At 45.2% G+C, this 14,062-nt stretch overlaps 1 protein-coding gene across 2 annotated transcripts in view; it reads left to right on the top strand.

Annotated features, from left to right (window-relative positions):
• The window catches only part of FERMT1 (FERM domain containing kindlin 1), a 422,040-nt gene that overhangs the window by 290,222 nt on the left and 117,756 nt on the right, over positions 1-14,062 (top strand). For both annotated transcript variants that reach the window (XM_069608276.1, XM_069608277.1), the window contains exon 8: positions 11,226-11,357. In XM_069608276.1, the coding sequence (XP_069464377.1) occupies positions 11,226-11,357 (132 nt within the window). The remainder of the gene's footprint in view (positions 1-11,225; positions 11,358-14,062) is intronic.

Here is a 14,062-nt window from a genome sequence, read left to right as displayed (position 1 = left end):
TTTTAAGAGCAGTGGGGGGAAAAGGAAAAAGGACGTACCTACTATGCCTTGTGAGTATTCAGAACGTGCAAGTGCAGCAAGGAAGAGGGCAGAGGGGGTAAGTGCTGGTGAGTCTGAGCTCATGAGTGAGCCACAGATGAAGTGCTAGGAATGTCGAGTGCTACACAGCCTGGAGCCGCGAGAGGTGTAAGTGTGAGCCTCCAGGGCGGAGGGTGTAAGTGCAAGTGCAAGTGCAGTGGATAGACAGGAGCTGGGCCGATTGGGTATGGGAGTTTAGGGGCACTGAGGATGCATAAGGGCCCAGGACACCAATCGCAGAAACTATGGAATTAGAAGAGGAGAGAAGAAGGGAAGGAAGAGGTGAAGAGGAAAGTCGTAAGGAGCTTCCGGAATTGAAAAAGATCCTGCTCAAGGCACAGCGGGAGGAGGAGGCTGTTCCACAGGAGGGAGCCAGCTGAGGAAAGTGAACGACACCCTACCCTAGCAAAACACTTCACACACAGAGTTGTTTCAAGAGGAACATAGTTTTCTAGAGTGAGAGCATTTAGTAAAATAAAGTTGAAGATGGTGTGGTTCCCAGTCCCAGACCACCTTGTGGATGATGCAGAAGAATTTGAATTTAATCCATGCAGCAACAGGGAGCCAGGGAAAACTTTGTATTGCAGTAGAGATGCGGTCCCTGGGCTTAAGGCCACGGATAAGTGGTGCTGCCCTATCCAGACTTAGCTCGAGGGGTCCCAGAGTGGAAGATGGTAGATTCAAGAGGAGGCTATTGCAATAGTCAAGCCTAGAGAGAACCATGGCTTGGGTCACATTGAGCCTCTGGGGGAAAGTGAGAAAAGGCAGAATTCCTTTGCGAAGGAAGAGCTGAAAGTGGGACTTCTTGGCAATGTGTGAGGGAGAAAGGAGAGAGAGAGAGTTGTCGAAGATGACTCCAAGGTTTCTGGCTTCCAAAGAGGGCGCAGGGGAGGGAGCCCAAAGAGGAAGGCCGGTGTGAAGGGAAGAAAGAGGGAGCAGGGGTCCCGATGGGAAGGATTTCAGTTTTACAGGCATTGAGGCAGAGATTGTTGGAGGTGCCCTGGGCGGCAGGAGAGGTGACTAACGCCTCTCCTCAATCAACCCAGATTGTGCCCATTCATGTCTACGAAATCACTAATTCACTGACAAATCTCAGTAAGGCAAAACCAAATGTTCCCAGGTATAAATAACTAATCATTATCATTATAGGCACTGGGCTGAAGGAATATCTTGAAGGCTCACAGCAAGAAAAGGTTGAAGTGGAATTTCACTAAAAAATAAATCAAGAATCCTCATTGGACCTTCCCAAAGAGGGTCACATGAGGGCTAGGGGGCCCTCATTTCAGTATGAAGGGTTGAGATGTATAGAAAACTGTAACAGCGGAGCCATTGGAAAAATGGCATATAAATGAGGCCGCCTAGAATTTAGTAAAAAAACAAAGTGAAATAATAAAAGATATTGGAGTTACTATCCTCATTATACTACACAATAAAAAGGCTACCTTTTAATTAATGTGTTTATATATTTACACAGCACTGTACAGCGGTCACACAGGCTGGAAAGGTTTTGAGTGATAGAATATCACCATTTTATATAGTGCCTCATGCCAGATTCATCCCACATCTAAGTCCTGTAACAATCGGTGCTTTTAATCGTCAATTTAATGTAACTTATCATATTAAACTGAGCTGGAAAAAGGGCTGAATGGCCGGTGACTATGGGTTGCAGATGTCTGAGACAAGAGCTATCCTAACATCGTTACGCATGGAAACATTCACTGTGGAAAGTTTGGCCCTTGTAGACTGACACTAGAGATTATGTTTACAGTTGCTGTCATTGTGGGCCGCTGGATGGTAGATGGTTTACACCTTCTGCAGCTTCACAGCCCTGTACAGGCTGCCTACGATTTTCTTTCCCAGTTTCCGTGTACTCCGTTTACTCGATCTAATGTCGCAATGGGAAAACATTTATATTGGAGTGGATGCACTGTAAAAGTAGTATTGTCAATCAACTGTTGAGAATTTTCTGTGGGCATGGGATAGGTGTTTTCCAGGCACTTACCTAGTGGTACTACCTGGTCAATAAGATAACAATAGTTGAAAATGGTGTTAGTATCTGAGCATTGGATAACTGGTTGGCTAATGCCTACCTAAATCTTATGCACAAGCCCAATTTCTTGGCCTTGCTAGTGCTTGTTTTTAACAGGACTTTAGTGCAAGGAACATATATAAATAAAGTGGCTGAAGGCAGACTTGTTTAATAGCTTTTTATAACACCAGTCGTGCATTTACAGCTGCAATTAAGCCATTAACTATCAGCAGACACAAGCAGGCCAACGTTTGAGGTTACTGCTTCATAGAGCTTGATAGAGCTAGCTCAGAGATGCCAGAAGGATGTGTTTTGCGGGGGGGAGGTAGTTGGTGGGAATGTCCCTAGGGATTATCATTGCCATTAGCAGTCATTGGGTGGATAACTAGATAATCCACACCCACAAGCTGCGCAACCTTCCTAACACTTCATGTTTCTCCTCACCTGTTCACCCAGTATCTGGCACTCCTTGCACACCGCATCACCGCCCTCTGCCCCAACTTTCAGTGCTATGCGGACGATACCCAGCTCATTTTCAGGCTACCCTCGGCCTCCTCCTCTCCTTCCCTCATCTCTGACTGTCTGTCTGCTATCCAGGAATGGTGTGCCGCCAATGACCTCTGGCTTAATGCCAGTAAGACTGAGATTCTACTCATCGGCACACCCACTCCCTCCTTCCCTGCAGCTCTCTGGCCAGCCTCTCTTGGCTCTCTTCCTGCTCCTACCTGCAAGACAAAAAAACCTCGGGGTCATCTTCGACTCCACACTCTCCTTCTCTCCTGACATCTATAAGAAGTCACACTACCAGCTGCACCTCCTCAGAGGTATTCTTCCCTTCCTCTCCTTCCCCCAGAAGCTCACTGTCTCCCGAGCCCTGGTTCTCTCGAAGCTGGACTACTGTAACAGCCTCTATCTTAATCTGCCTGCCTCCACTCTCCACCCTCTGCAACTCATCCAGAACAGAACTGCGAGACTTGTCCTTGGCCTCAAGCCCAGGGACCGTATCTCTCCAGGACTGAAATCTCTACACTGGCTCCCAGTGGCTGCGAGGATTAAGTTCAAAACCCTCTGCATTGTCCACAAGGCCTTCTGGGGCCTAAATACCTTCAACTCTCTCTTCCTAAATATCTTCCTTCCCGAGCCCTTCACTCATCCGTCTCCAACTCCCTCAGGGTCAGCCGCTTCTCGAAGCAACGAGCTGGGGGTAGAGCTCTATCCGCGGCAGGGGCCTCCCTCTTGAACAGCCTTCCTGCCTCCCTGAAACTTGAGGAGAACCATCTCCGGTTCCGGAAGCACCTCAAAACCTTCCTCTTTGCTTCTGCTTTCTCTCTCCTTCTCCCCTGCTAAATTCTTCACTGAAACTGCACTGAATCTGCTACTGGGCCACTCTCACCGACCTCGGTCCTGGGCCCAGCCACTCTCCACTTGCACTGCCTCCCTGGCAACCCCTGCACTGCGGGACTGTCTCTGTATCCCTACAGCCCCCCTTCCCAGCACTTGTCTGCACTTACCTTGCACTTGCCACCAGCTGGCCCTATTTATTTATTTTTTACTCTGCTTACTTTGTACTGCACTTCCCCCCTCCCCTTGCACTTTTCCCTTCCCCCTACCCCTGCACGGTCTGAATGACACCTGGCCTAGTAGGATCGTTGTCTGTCTTCCCCTTGTTCCCCCCTCCGTGCCTCGTCGCGCCTTGAAACACTTGTGTATAGGCACGTTACAAATGCCAAATCATATCATATCATATCATTGTGCTCCAATGTAATAATGTTGGCATAAAGGTGGCGCCCAATAGCCAAAAGTAAAAAGGCAGCTTGTGTTTGACAAAAAAGTGCCTGGGACTTGTTTCCAGTTCAGGGACATGTTTACAGCTGATTGTGCTGATGTTAATTATGCGAATTCAATGAGTCCCAGACAAAGATTTTGCAATGTTTTTTTTTCCAGTCCGATTAGGTTATTAGTTCTATTAGGAGATGATTGTTTGCTACACTCTACATTTAGTGGCCTATTATTTCAATAGGAGCATGTTATCCATATAGTTTTCCATGAACTACAGACTTTTCCATTTTCTTTCAATTTCATGCTGCAAGATATGATATGATATGAAATGGCATTTATAACACGCCTGTACACAAGTGTTTCTAGGCGTGACAAGACAAGGAGGGGGAAACAGAGGGAGGACAAAAACAGCAATCTTACTAGGCCTTGTGTGATTCAGATCGCGCACGTGCAGGGAAGTGGAAGAGGGGAAGTGCAGGGAAGTGGAAGGGGAGAAGTGCCAGGGAGGTAAAGGGGGGAGAAGTGCAGGTAAATCAATAAGTGCAGCCAGCGGGTGGTTCATAAGTGCAAGGAGAAAGGACTGTAGGGTTGCAGATACAGACCATAAGTGCTGGGGGAGCCCGAGACAGTGTGAGGGCAATTGGACATGTAGGAGCCTGGGCCCGAGTTCAGAGGATTGCCAGGTGACCAGTGCGTGGAGTAGTCGAGACATCAGCAGGGGAGAGGAAGAGAAAGCAAATGGAAGATCTTGAGTTGCTTCCTGAACCAGAGGTGTTTCTGCTCAAGTTTGAGGGAACTGATCCAAAGGGGTGCTCCAGCCCAATAGAGAGATCTGCCCCCAACTCTCTGCTTGGAAAAGCCTCTGACCCTCAGAGAGTTGGAACTGAATGAGCGGAGAGCCCGAGAAGGGAGATGTTTAGAAAGAGGGAGTTGGATGTAGTGTGGTCCCAGACCCCAGAAAACCTTGTGGACGACATGACCGGGTTAGGGAGTTACCTCTGACCATGTGGCGCAAAACTACACAGTCCTCCTATTAATCCTGCACTAAATGGACATTGCCCGACCTCACAAAAACACCACTGTTCCAATTGCCAACCAATCATTCTCTTTGGGCAAGTGCACATAGGGTAACCCAGACTATAAAACTACAGTTGTATTAGGGGCTCAAACGCACCAACATTAAACCAACAAGGAATTCACTGTAAACCACATGTTTGATTCATTTAGGAATACTGGAAAATATAGAGCAATTTTATTTCTGAAACAGGTTTAAAACGATTCCCCCAACAACGTTTCCTTGAAAATCTGTGCACCCACTTTGCACTAAGTTTTAATTGAACCTGTGATCACTTTTAACGCAATACCTTTTTAACTTTGTATATGGCTACGCAGACACATTTCGTTCAAGTACAAAACAAAATGAAAATAAAAAAATAGTGAACACTGTCAGACAATGACAGAAGGACCCAGTGAGAACGGGATTCAGATATGTACAGTCTGAGTTGTCCCGTGTATGCGCAACACGCCATGGACTAGACAATAGCTGCCAATTTCATAGTCCAAAGATAGGGCATGCTGCGAATCCTCATAAAAAGCTGTGGGCATCACTGTCTTGAGACTGGCGAAACCAAAAGCCCAAAAAATAATAATCTAATGCGAAACTAAAAGTGTTTTTTCCCATGAGCGCCTACAGGAATAGAAAGGCCCCGTGTCCAAGCCCTTGGCCTGCATGGCATGGCAGAAGTGTATCTGGTAGTGGTCATGAGCGTAATCTATGAGCAGGTTCTCGCTCGGGGTGTTGAGGATGTGGTGGATGGCCTCCTCGGCGGCATGATGGACTTGAAGAGCACCAGGGCGTGCGGCCCAGGGGTCATAGGTCACTTTATCCACTGGGCCATAGCTCATGAAGCACTCCATGATGTAGTCGCTGGTCAGGCCGGGGGCCAGGCCCGGCGTGCAGATGCATCGGCAGGGGCGTAGTCACCCCGAAGCTGAGCCGCACCTGGCTTGGGCCTGCCGGCAATGGCCTGGCACATGCTGCACACGGAGAAGAACAGCACCAGGGTGTATTAGAATGAAGCCCACGGCACGCACCGGATGTCCACGATGCTGTCAAAGCACTGCAGGAAGAGTTGCAGCTCCTTGCGGCTCTCTGCCTTGTCCAGATTCCCCACCAGCAGGGTGCGGTTAGCCTTGGGGTGGGCTTCGTCAGTGACTCAGAGGCGGCTACTACCAAAAAGGTTTCACAGTGCTCGGCCTAGTCAACAGTCAACTGCTGCAGGGCTAAAGGTAAGAATTTGTAGTAAAAAAAAAACAAGGTTTGCAATAATTTTACGAAACTAAAACGGACTGTCAAAAACTGGCGTTTTTGGGATCCTCGGTTTACCTCAATGGATGAACGCTGCTAGGAGCGTCAGCGACCCTTATGCCATTTCAAAATAAATTGACTGGAACCATACTGAGAGAAATCCTTGTACAATCACCCTCTTCTCATCTTGTTTTACAACATATATGCATGTCTTCCACAATGGCCTTATTTCCATCTCAGTCTCTGCCCACACCTCCTTTGTCTGTTCTCCCTCTGCGTCGTTCCTTCATCATGCTCTGCCAAACTAGCTTGCCTCTTAAGTTTCCCTCTCTCACCTACCTTAGGATATCAGGACCACCCAGAGAATAACATTTCCATGCAGGGCTGCCCATGTGAGTTCCTAATAATGCCTGCACTATTGGCCACTGGCGCTTCTGCTTGCCCTTGCGGGGTGCATACCATGCCAGTGTCCCTGCGTGCACACTGGGAGAGAGCATCAGCACTACCCAGCTCCCGTTTGTAAGAACGCACTGAATGCTGCATATTGCAGGAGTTGCAAAGTAGGCAGAGTTTTGCGTATATTTCTTACACCATCATTGTGGGTGCGCCGTGCAGTGTTGGGTAAGATTTTCATAGTAATGATAAATCTTCCTGACCTGTGTCAACCCCAGACCTTTTTGATTTTACTGGTGGATTATCTTTCCTTATACCTCAGTGAGTGGGAATCTTTTTCCACACTCAGTCTTTTACTCTTTTTATGGGTGTCATTTTTAAGACTCTCGATAGTGTCTTTTAAAAGTTATCCTCTATGACAACTTTTTGGCAATAAGTGCCTATTGTCGCTGGGCTGCCCTAGGGGCTCCTCTTTTAACTTTCTCTGGCTAAACTTGTGAAAACTACAGTTCCCAAGGATAGAAAGGATCCCTTTTACAATTTATTAAGTGAGACCAGCACCCCCCCCCCCACCTTATGTGGAGTGCTGGGGAGATACTGAATATCCCCCTTCTCATTTTAAATGTAACATTTATGTTACAGGGACAAATTTATCTTTAATGGCTGGTGACAGTGAACCTTTTTATTAATTCGGTGCACTTTTGCCGTGGGCTGTTTGCACAGCCCCGGTAAAGGCACCCATGGGTGCTCATTTTACCAAAATGGCCCCTGTCTTGTTGTTTTTTCGCCATTTTAGCGTTCCTTGTCCTTTCTTCCCCCTACCACCCTGGGTGGGAAATTCCTTTGTGTGATTTCTAACTTCGGCGGGAGTCCTGCAGACTCCCCGCCATGACTCCAGAGTGTCTGTGATGGCAGGAAGTGAGGGAGGAGTCCAAAACCTGCGGCCCTTTGACTTACAGTCTGAGTGCGAGATTCCAGTTCAAACTGGAAGGCTGGCTGTCCTGAAAGGATTGACAACCCCCTCCCCCTCGCTCCCAAGTTTGAATGTTGAAAGGCTGTTTGATTGGCTGCATTTCTGCATAAGAGTCCGAACCTGGATGCTGAAGAGGTAGTTGACCACTGGAACCAAAACCCGAAGAGGAAGATGAAGAATTTGCAGTTGAAACGATTTCCAGCGACCTGAGAGAACTGCTTGGTAACCAGAGCCAATTGACATGGGGGACTCAGAAAATGACGTCCCATTGTGTGGTACATAGTCTTCCGAATACTGAATCTCGCTGAAACATTGTGGGCATCCTGCTGGATCACGAGAGGCACGATTCCAGTCCACAAAGTCCCCTCAACAGAGTGCTGGACCTTGCAAACGACGAGAATCCTACCAGTGATATTCTCTCTGCTGTGCTCCTGAAAAAGGTGCCAAATCCACAGAGCCGCATTCAGCCGTGAGGAAAACCTTGCCTAGAGCCTTCCCTGTAATCCTTGATGCAAAAGTCTTTCCAGTATCCTGACTTCTGTATTCTTAATGAAAGAATTCAACAACCAGGTTTATGGCACCCAGGCCCCTGCTGGAATCCTCCTAGGGTGTCTTCTGTGAAGCCCCTGGACCCTCAACTAATTTTAAAGTAAAATACTCACCTGTTTGAACAGTCGTCTTTAGCTACTCAGAGATTTGCTACTTAAGAACCTATCCTGACACTGCCTGTTGGACAGTAAACCCTAGTTACCCCACTTCTGCCACTGAGAACACTCATGCTCCAAGAATAAGGGAAAAAGTTTGAAAGGATTGAGCCTTGTGCCAGAAAAGAGAATGTGTTTAAAAGTTTACTTAGTTGTAAAGAAGTTGGTTGGTAACTGTAACTTGGAGAGTGAACAAGTTATTACTTACTTTAGAAATGTTCTGCCATTCTGAAAAGCAGATATATGGTTATTTTACTCAGTTGTGAATTGGTTGTGCCTCTTTGCCAAAAGTAATGCTGTTGACTTCACTTAACTGTTTCTTTCAGAAACTTAGTGTGTAAGTTTCCCAACTGGGTCTTGCTTCCTCTGACTTGCTGTTAGTCTGTCCAGAATAAGTCTGCATCAGGTTATAGCTACCTAGAATAACTTTGAATAATTCATAAAGTGTAACACTGGGTTTGCTTTCCCTGGTCTGTTTTAGACGGACACAAAAGAGTCTAAGGTTCACACCTGCATTTTAAGTTGCTCATAGCTCCTATAAAAAGTGTATCGGTTTTACTCACCTTGAGGTTATCCTAAAATAAGTTTGTTATTGCTTCCCTTAGCCTGTGAACTGAAAATCAACTGTAATTGAATAGTACACCCCAAGGTCCAACTCCCCTAGAATAACTGTGTTATCCTGAATCAGAGTTATAGGTTTATACTGTTCCTAGAACCTGTTTTTCACTAGATCAGAAAAGTATATTGTCCAGTTGATAGTACTATGTGATTTCCTGTTGAGCGTCACATTAAGACTGATAGGGTCTACTACCCTTATATTACTGAAAGTAATCTAAAATGTAACTGTTGGTTTTGACTTCCCTAGAACTCCGGTTAGTTGTTCCAAATAAGGTTATATGCTTTGGTCTGTTCACCTTCAAGCATAGCGTTGTGTTTATATAATTGTGGTTATATAGAATGTAATAGTACTTATATCCCCCAAGATTTATCTGGGTCTACTTGTATTTAAATAAACCATTTATTTGTACAATACATAGTGTTTCAGTGTTTCTTTGGCCCATTTGTATTACAATTTCATTTGTACTGATTCTACAGCCCTCTCTCCCTACTAAAATAAGCCTGGCTGCTCTGTATACGCTACCATGAACTCGGGTGGTACAGCCTTATACTAAGAATGGAGTCTTGTACTGCCTCAGTTTAATGGTTTTACTAAGCCCTTAGTTGGACTTGAGAAAAACTGTCCTAACACGCAGCAATGTAAGAAATTGAGAGTACCCACACAAATTAAGGGAATGGTGCACTGGGAAATCTCCAGACAAAGCTGTTACTCAGCCCCCATCTGGTGCTTGTGACCCTAATGTATGGAAAGGGGCTGGCCTGTGCCTCATTTGTGCTGTAGTCCAGCCCCCTAGGTCTGTGCAGGTCACCATTGTGAATAACGTCATCTGTACATTTCTCAAACCAGCACCACTAAAGAAAAAGTGCATCCTCTGCACAATTTGTATTTGCCTTTTGCAGGCCATTGACTCTGGAGTGTGTGCAGTGTGTATATTTTGTAGTCAGAAAAGGCAGATCATGCACAAGGCAGATAATTTAGAGACTTGAATTTAACTCCCTTTTTTGACTGTAAACCAATAAATGCTTGTCACATGAGGTGTGATGGGGTCTTTTTTCCTAATATTCAGCAGAGGCATGCATAACATTTTGGGTTACCCCCCAGCCTCCTGAGCTGACCGTTTCATAGACCTAGTTATAAGCTATTGTCAAAGTCTAGAAGATTCAACTGTGTTTATCAAAATCGCTTCATGGGCAAAAGCAAGGAAGAAGCTATGGGTTGAGAAAAATCAAGCCTGAACATCAGCACTTACTTGATGTGTAGCAGACCCTCGCCTATCCAAAGTCTCACATTGCTGACATGAAGGATAGGTTTCGGACAAGAACCTGTTGAAGAAGCATCAGTCTAGAGATTAACATCAGCATCTCTTCATTTGGATGGGTTCAGCTTTAGTTCAGCTTTAGTTGTAAACCAAATAATCATCTACCTGTAAATTGGCACCTAGTTCTGGGGTCCACCGGTCCAGCACCTCTATCCGGACTCTGCAGAATACATGTATCCTCTGTGTAAATGGAAAAGGGAAATGTATGAACGGGACGCACAGATGCAAGGGGAGGTTATAGATGGGAAGGTCTGTGGTTTAAAACGGTACACATAAAATTCAAAATCGATCTGCATAAAACTCCATTAAAATGCAGAAAGACACTCTCTCACCAGTGCATACTTTGGAACACCTATCCAATGGAAATATGTGCACTGTTTGCATTTGTGCTGTAGCTCATATCCATTACCCAAATTAGTACCCAGCAGGGGCATGGCTTAGTCCTCACAGCCAATGAGGAGGCTCAGAATGGGGTCTTTACCACACAGCAAAGGCCACTCATATTCCCCCGCTGGGTGTAAGGTAAGTGATCCCTGCACCCTGCGTTCTCATCCCCCACACCCCTTTTATACTTATTTTGTCCCCCCATCCCACTTGCCTTTTGCTTCCTTCTCCTTTCGCCTGTGCCGGGAACAGTAATGTTCCCGGCGCTTCCCTGACACGCTCCTGGCCGCCATGACAAGGGGGGAGGGACTAAGTGTAGTTCCCTTCTCCCCGATCCATGGCAGACCTTTTTGTTAAAATTCTTTTAAAGTTGCAAAACAGCAAATACATTGTTTCACAACTTAAACACTATTGGTACACCTGTATAACTTCGCTCAGGCTTGTAACTGCTGCCCCAGGGCATTACCTGGGCCTGTAATGCCCCCCTGCTCGGGTAATATTGCTTAAATATGCAATTATTACATGAGAGCTTAGTCCATGTAACACAGATTTCGAACACTTTAATTCCAGTATCTTAAAACTGTTTGTTGAAATGGATTCAGAGGTCAGTTCAATGGCTTCAACTTGTGTGTCATTACAGTATCATGTCAGCAAGCTGACCTTATCATCTGGTTCCCAAGAGTTCGCTCCCGAGTGTGAGATCGATGAAATAGAGGCTGCTCTTTCCAACCTGGAGGTGGCGATGGAAGGTGGAAGAGTAGACAACTTTTTGGTGAGTGTTTCATAGTTGTTAATGTCCAATGCTTTGTACTAGCTTAGTTTGCTCGGTAGATTGCTCTGAAAACATTGAATGCATTTTAGTTAATTTATCCTAAATAGTTTTTTTTAATGCTTTACCACTTTCCTTATGTCATGAGCTAATTGTGTTCTCGTTAAAGTGTTTGTACGCGCGTGTGTGTTTTCTGCTCCCTATAATTTGGATGCAAAACGTAGGGTAATAGAGAGAGCCATCATAGTACACATTTCCAGATACTGAGATGAAGGATTCTTAATTTGAATCACCACCGTGGGCTGGTGTGTCAGCCACTCAGCTTGCTAGGAACTATGACTTTAACTGACAGTCAAAGCCTGCATTCCTTGCAAGGTTTGAGCTGCACGCATGCGCCTCGATCTGCCTCTTCCTCTCACCAGCCAACCCACACTGCTATTCCCCCCCCCGCCTTTGCTACCACCACCCCTGACTCCTACCTGCCTGCTTTCACACATCTCACACCACAAGTGTCATTTCATGCTCTCGGCACCCTGTCACGGTATCCTGTGTGCCATCGATCTAGAGAAAGGACTCACAGGAGCTCCCTTTACTATGTTCTCAGAAGCCATCTTGCTTTGTACTTTTTTTAGGGGAATTTGGAGCATGTGTCGGGAGTTGTACAAAACCATTTTGCCTTAATAAAAAGTTACCAACACCAAGGCAAGGTGCTCGGGCTTACTAACTTTACCTGAAGCTATTATCACCCCATAAATCCTCAGATTGTAGAATTACTGCTTAATTAAATCCTCAAATAGCAAGAAAATGTAGTGGGCATGACTAAGAATAGAGAAGAAAGTTTGCGAATAACAAGAAAGGTGTATAGAGTATTGCCGCAGTCAGAAGGGTACCTGGGTCAGAGTGAATGAAAGCTGAAGACTGGGTGATTGTTTCAAAACTTACCATTGCTGAGGGGGTTGTAGAAACATTAGGAACCTCAAGAGGTTCACACAGTTCTGGCACATGCTGGATAAACTATGGTATAGTTTGCTATCTTGGCAGGGTATTCAAAGGAAATATAGATCAAAGCAAGAATTTAAATGAAAACACATTCATCAGGACGAAGTAACTATACAGAAAAGCGTTTCAGAAGAAGAGAAGAAGGAAGGCTATTGAAGCTTTTGTTGAAGAATTCTGCAAAAAGCAGCAAAGAGAGGAGCATGTGGAGGAACTATACGAGAGTGGAGAAGATTTGGTGGTAGAAGTGAAAATGAGGGGAAAAGAGAATGTAAATGAAACTCTTGAAAAGAGAAGACTATGTAAAAATGGGAACATATAGAATGAGCAACTAGGAGATAAAATCAACGGATTTCCGTTACTAAGGATGTATTCCAGGATACATGTCACAACAGTGTTTACTAATTGGTTCTATTTTTGCATTTAAACAGAAGTGGGTATGTGGTGTCTCGGGGAGGTGGCTATGGTGCAATGCATGTAAGTGAAGAAAAATAAGATTGCTAATGTTCTTCAAAAAGTGGAACACGGGGCATTTCGTATCGAACTAAGGTCTGAAAAGAAGATATAATAAAAGTGGCATTTGGCTTAAGATCAAACTGCTGGTTTGCTTTATTGTAAATAAGACTCCAGACCAGTGGGTAGCAAGGCCCCAAGAGTATCTCAGCATCTCTGCTCCCAGAAGGAAGGGTGCGCTGGCCAATCGGGATTCTCGGAACGCGGGCTGTATTATATGGTACAACCCCGTGTTCCGAGCAGCCTGGGTGCTGCTGGCCACTGCCCCCTCACCTCTTAGCACCCATGTAGTTTCCTATGCGGTTGCTAAAAGTGTGTATTTTTTAAGACATTCTTACCTTTGCTGTTCAGCACTGGGGCGTGCAGTGCTTCCCCAAAGTCCATTTTCAATGTTGATTACATCAGTAATCAACATTGAAAATGGACATAGGAGGCGCAGCGCCGGGCCGCTCAGCAAAGAAAGACATTACTAGCACCCATGTAGGGAACTTCGAAGTAAACGCAACAAGAGGTTCCACAGCCAATACTAGGCACTCCATGATAGAATGTTGCTCATGGAATGATTCAGCAGTGCTGATCTGGAAACAGAGCGAAAATATAACAGAAGCGTATTGAATTCAGTATCCCATACCAGTGGTGCATGTTGAAAATCACAGTAGATCAAACGTCCTTCGAAAGGGAATCCGAGATCAGTGTCACTTTGGTTAACTAGTGGTCACACAGAGAGCAGTTTTCCTTTTATGCAGTAAGGAATGTGGACAGATATTTTGTTTCATCAGCAATTAGCAACCTACCACCGAATTACTGCCTAAATACCAGAAAAGAAAAAGAGAACTATTAATCGTGTGGGCGAGCAAGCTTTAATTTACCTAGAATCTGCACTGTGCTGCAGCGACCACCTGTAGCGGTTTATCATTTCAACATTTTAATGTTAAATAAAAGAGTTGGGACTGCTTTGAATTCTAAAAGCTCTACATGCAAGGACTTCATTTGTGAGCAGCATCAAGGAAAGTCCTGACATGTTCTGCATATATGATTTCAACTTTCATATGGTAAATACCGGTTGCTGCTTAAGAATTTAAAAAGATTGAATTATTGGGCTTTTAATCAAAATGTGATTTTCAAACATGTGTAGGGTACTTTTTATAACACAGATTTAAATGTTTGTATCCACACATACGTTTTTAATACAGATGGTA

This window comes from Ambystoma mexicanum, chromosome 4q (genome assembly GCF_040938575.1).
Source record: "Ambystoma mexicanum isolate Mex_15411 chromosome 4q, UKY_AmexF1_1, whole genome shotgun sequence".
In the NCBI taxonomy this organism is placed as follows: domain Eukaryota; kingdom Metazoa; phylum Chordata; class Amphibia; order Caudata; family Ambystomatidae; genus Ambystoma; species Ambystoma mexicanum.
The sequence above is the reverse complement of the archived record's forward strand: the minus strand, read 5'-3'. Positions and strand labels throughout refer to the sequence as shown.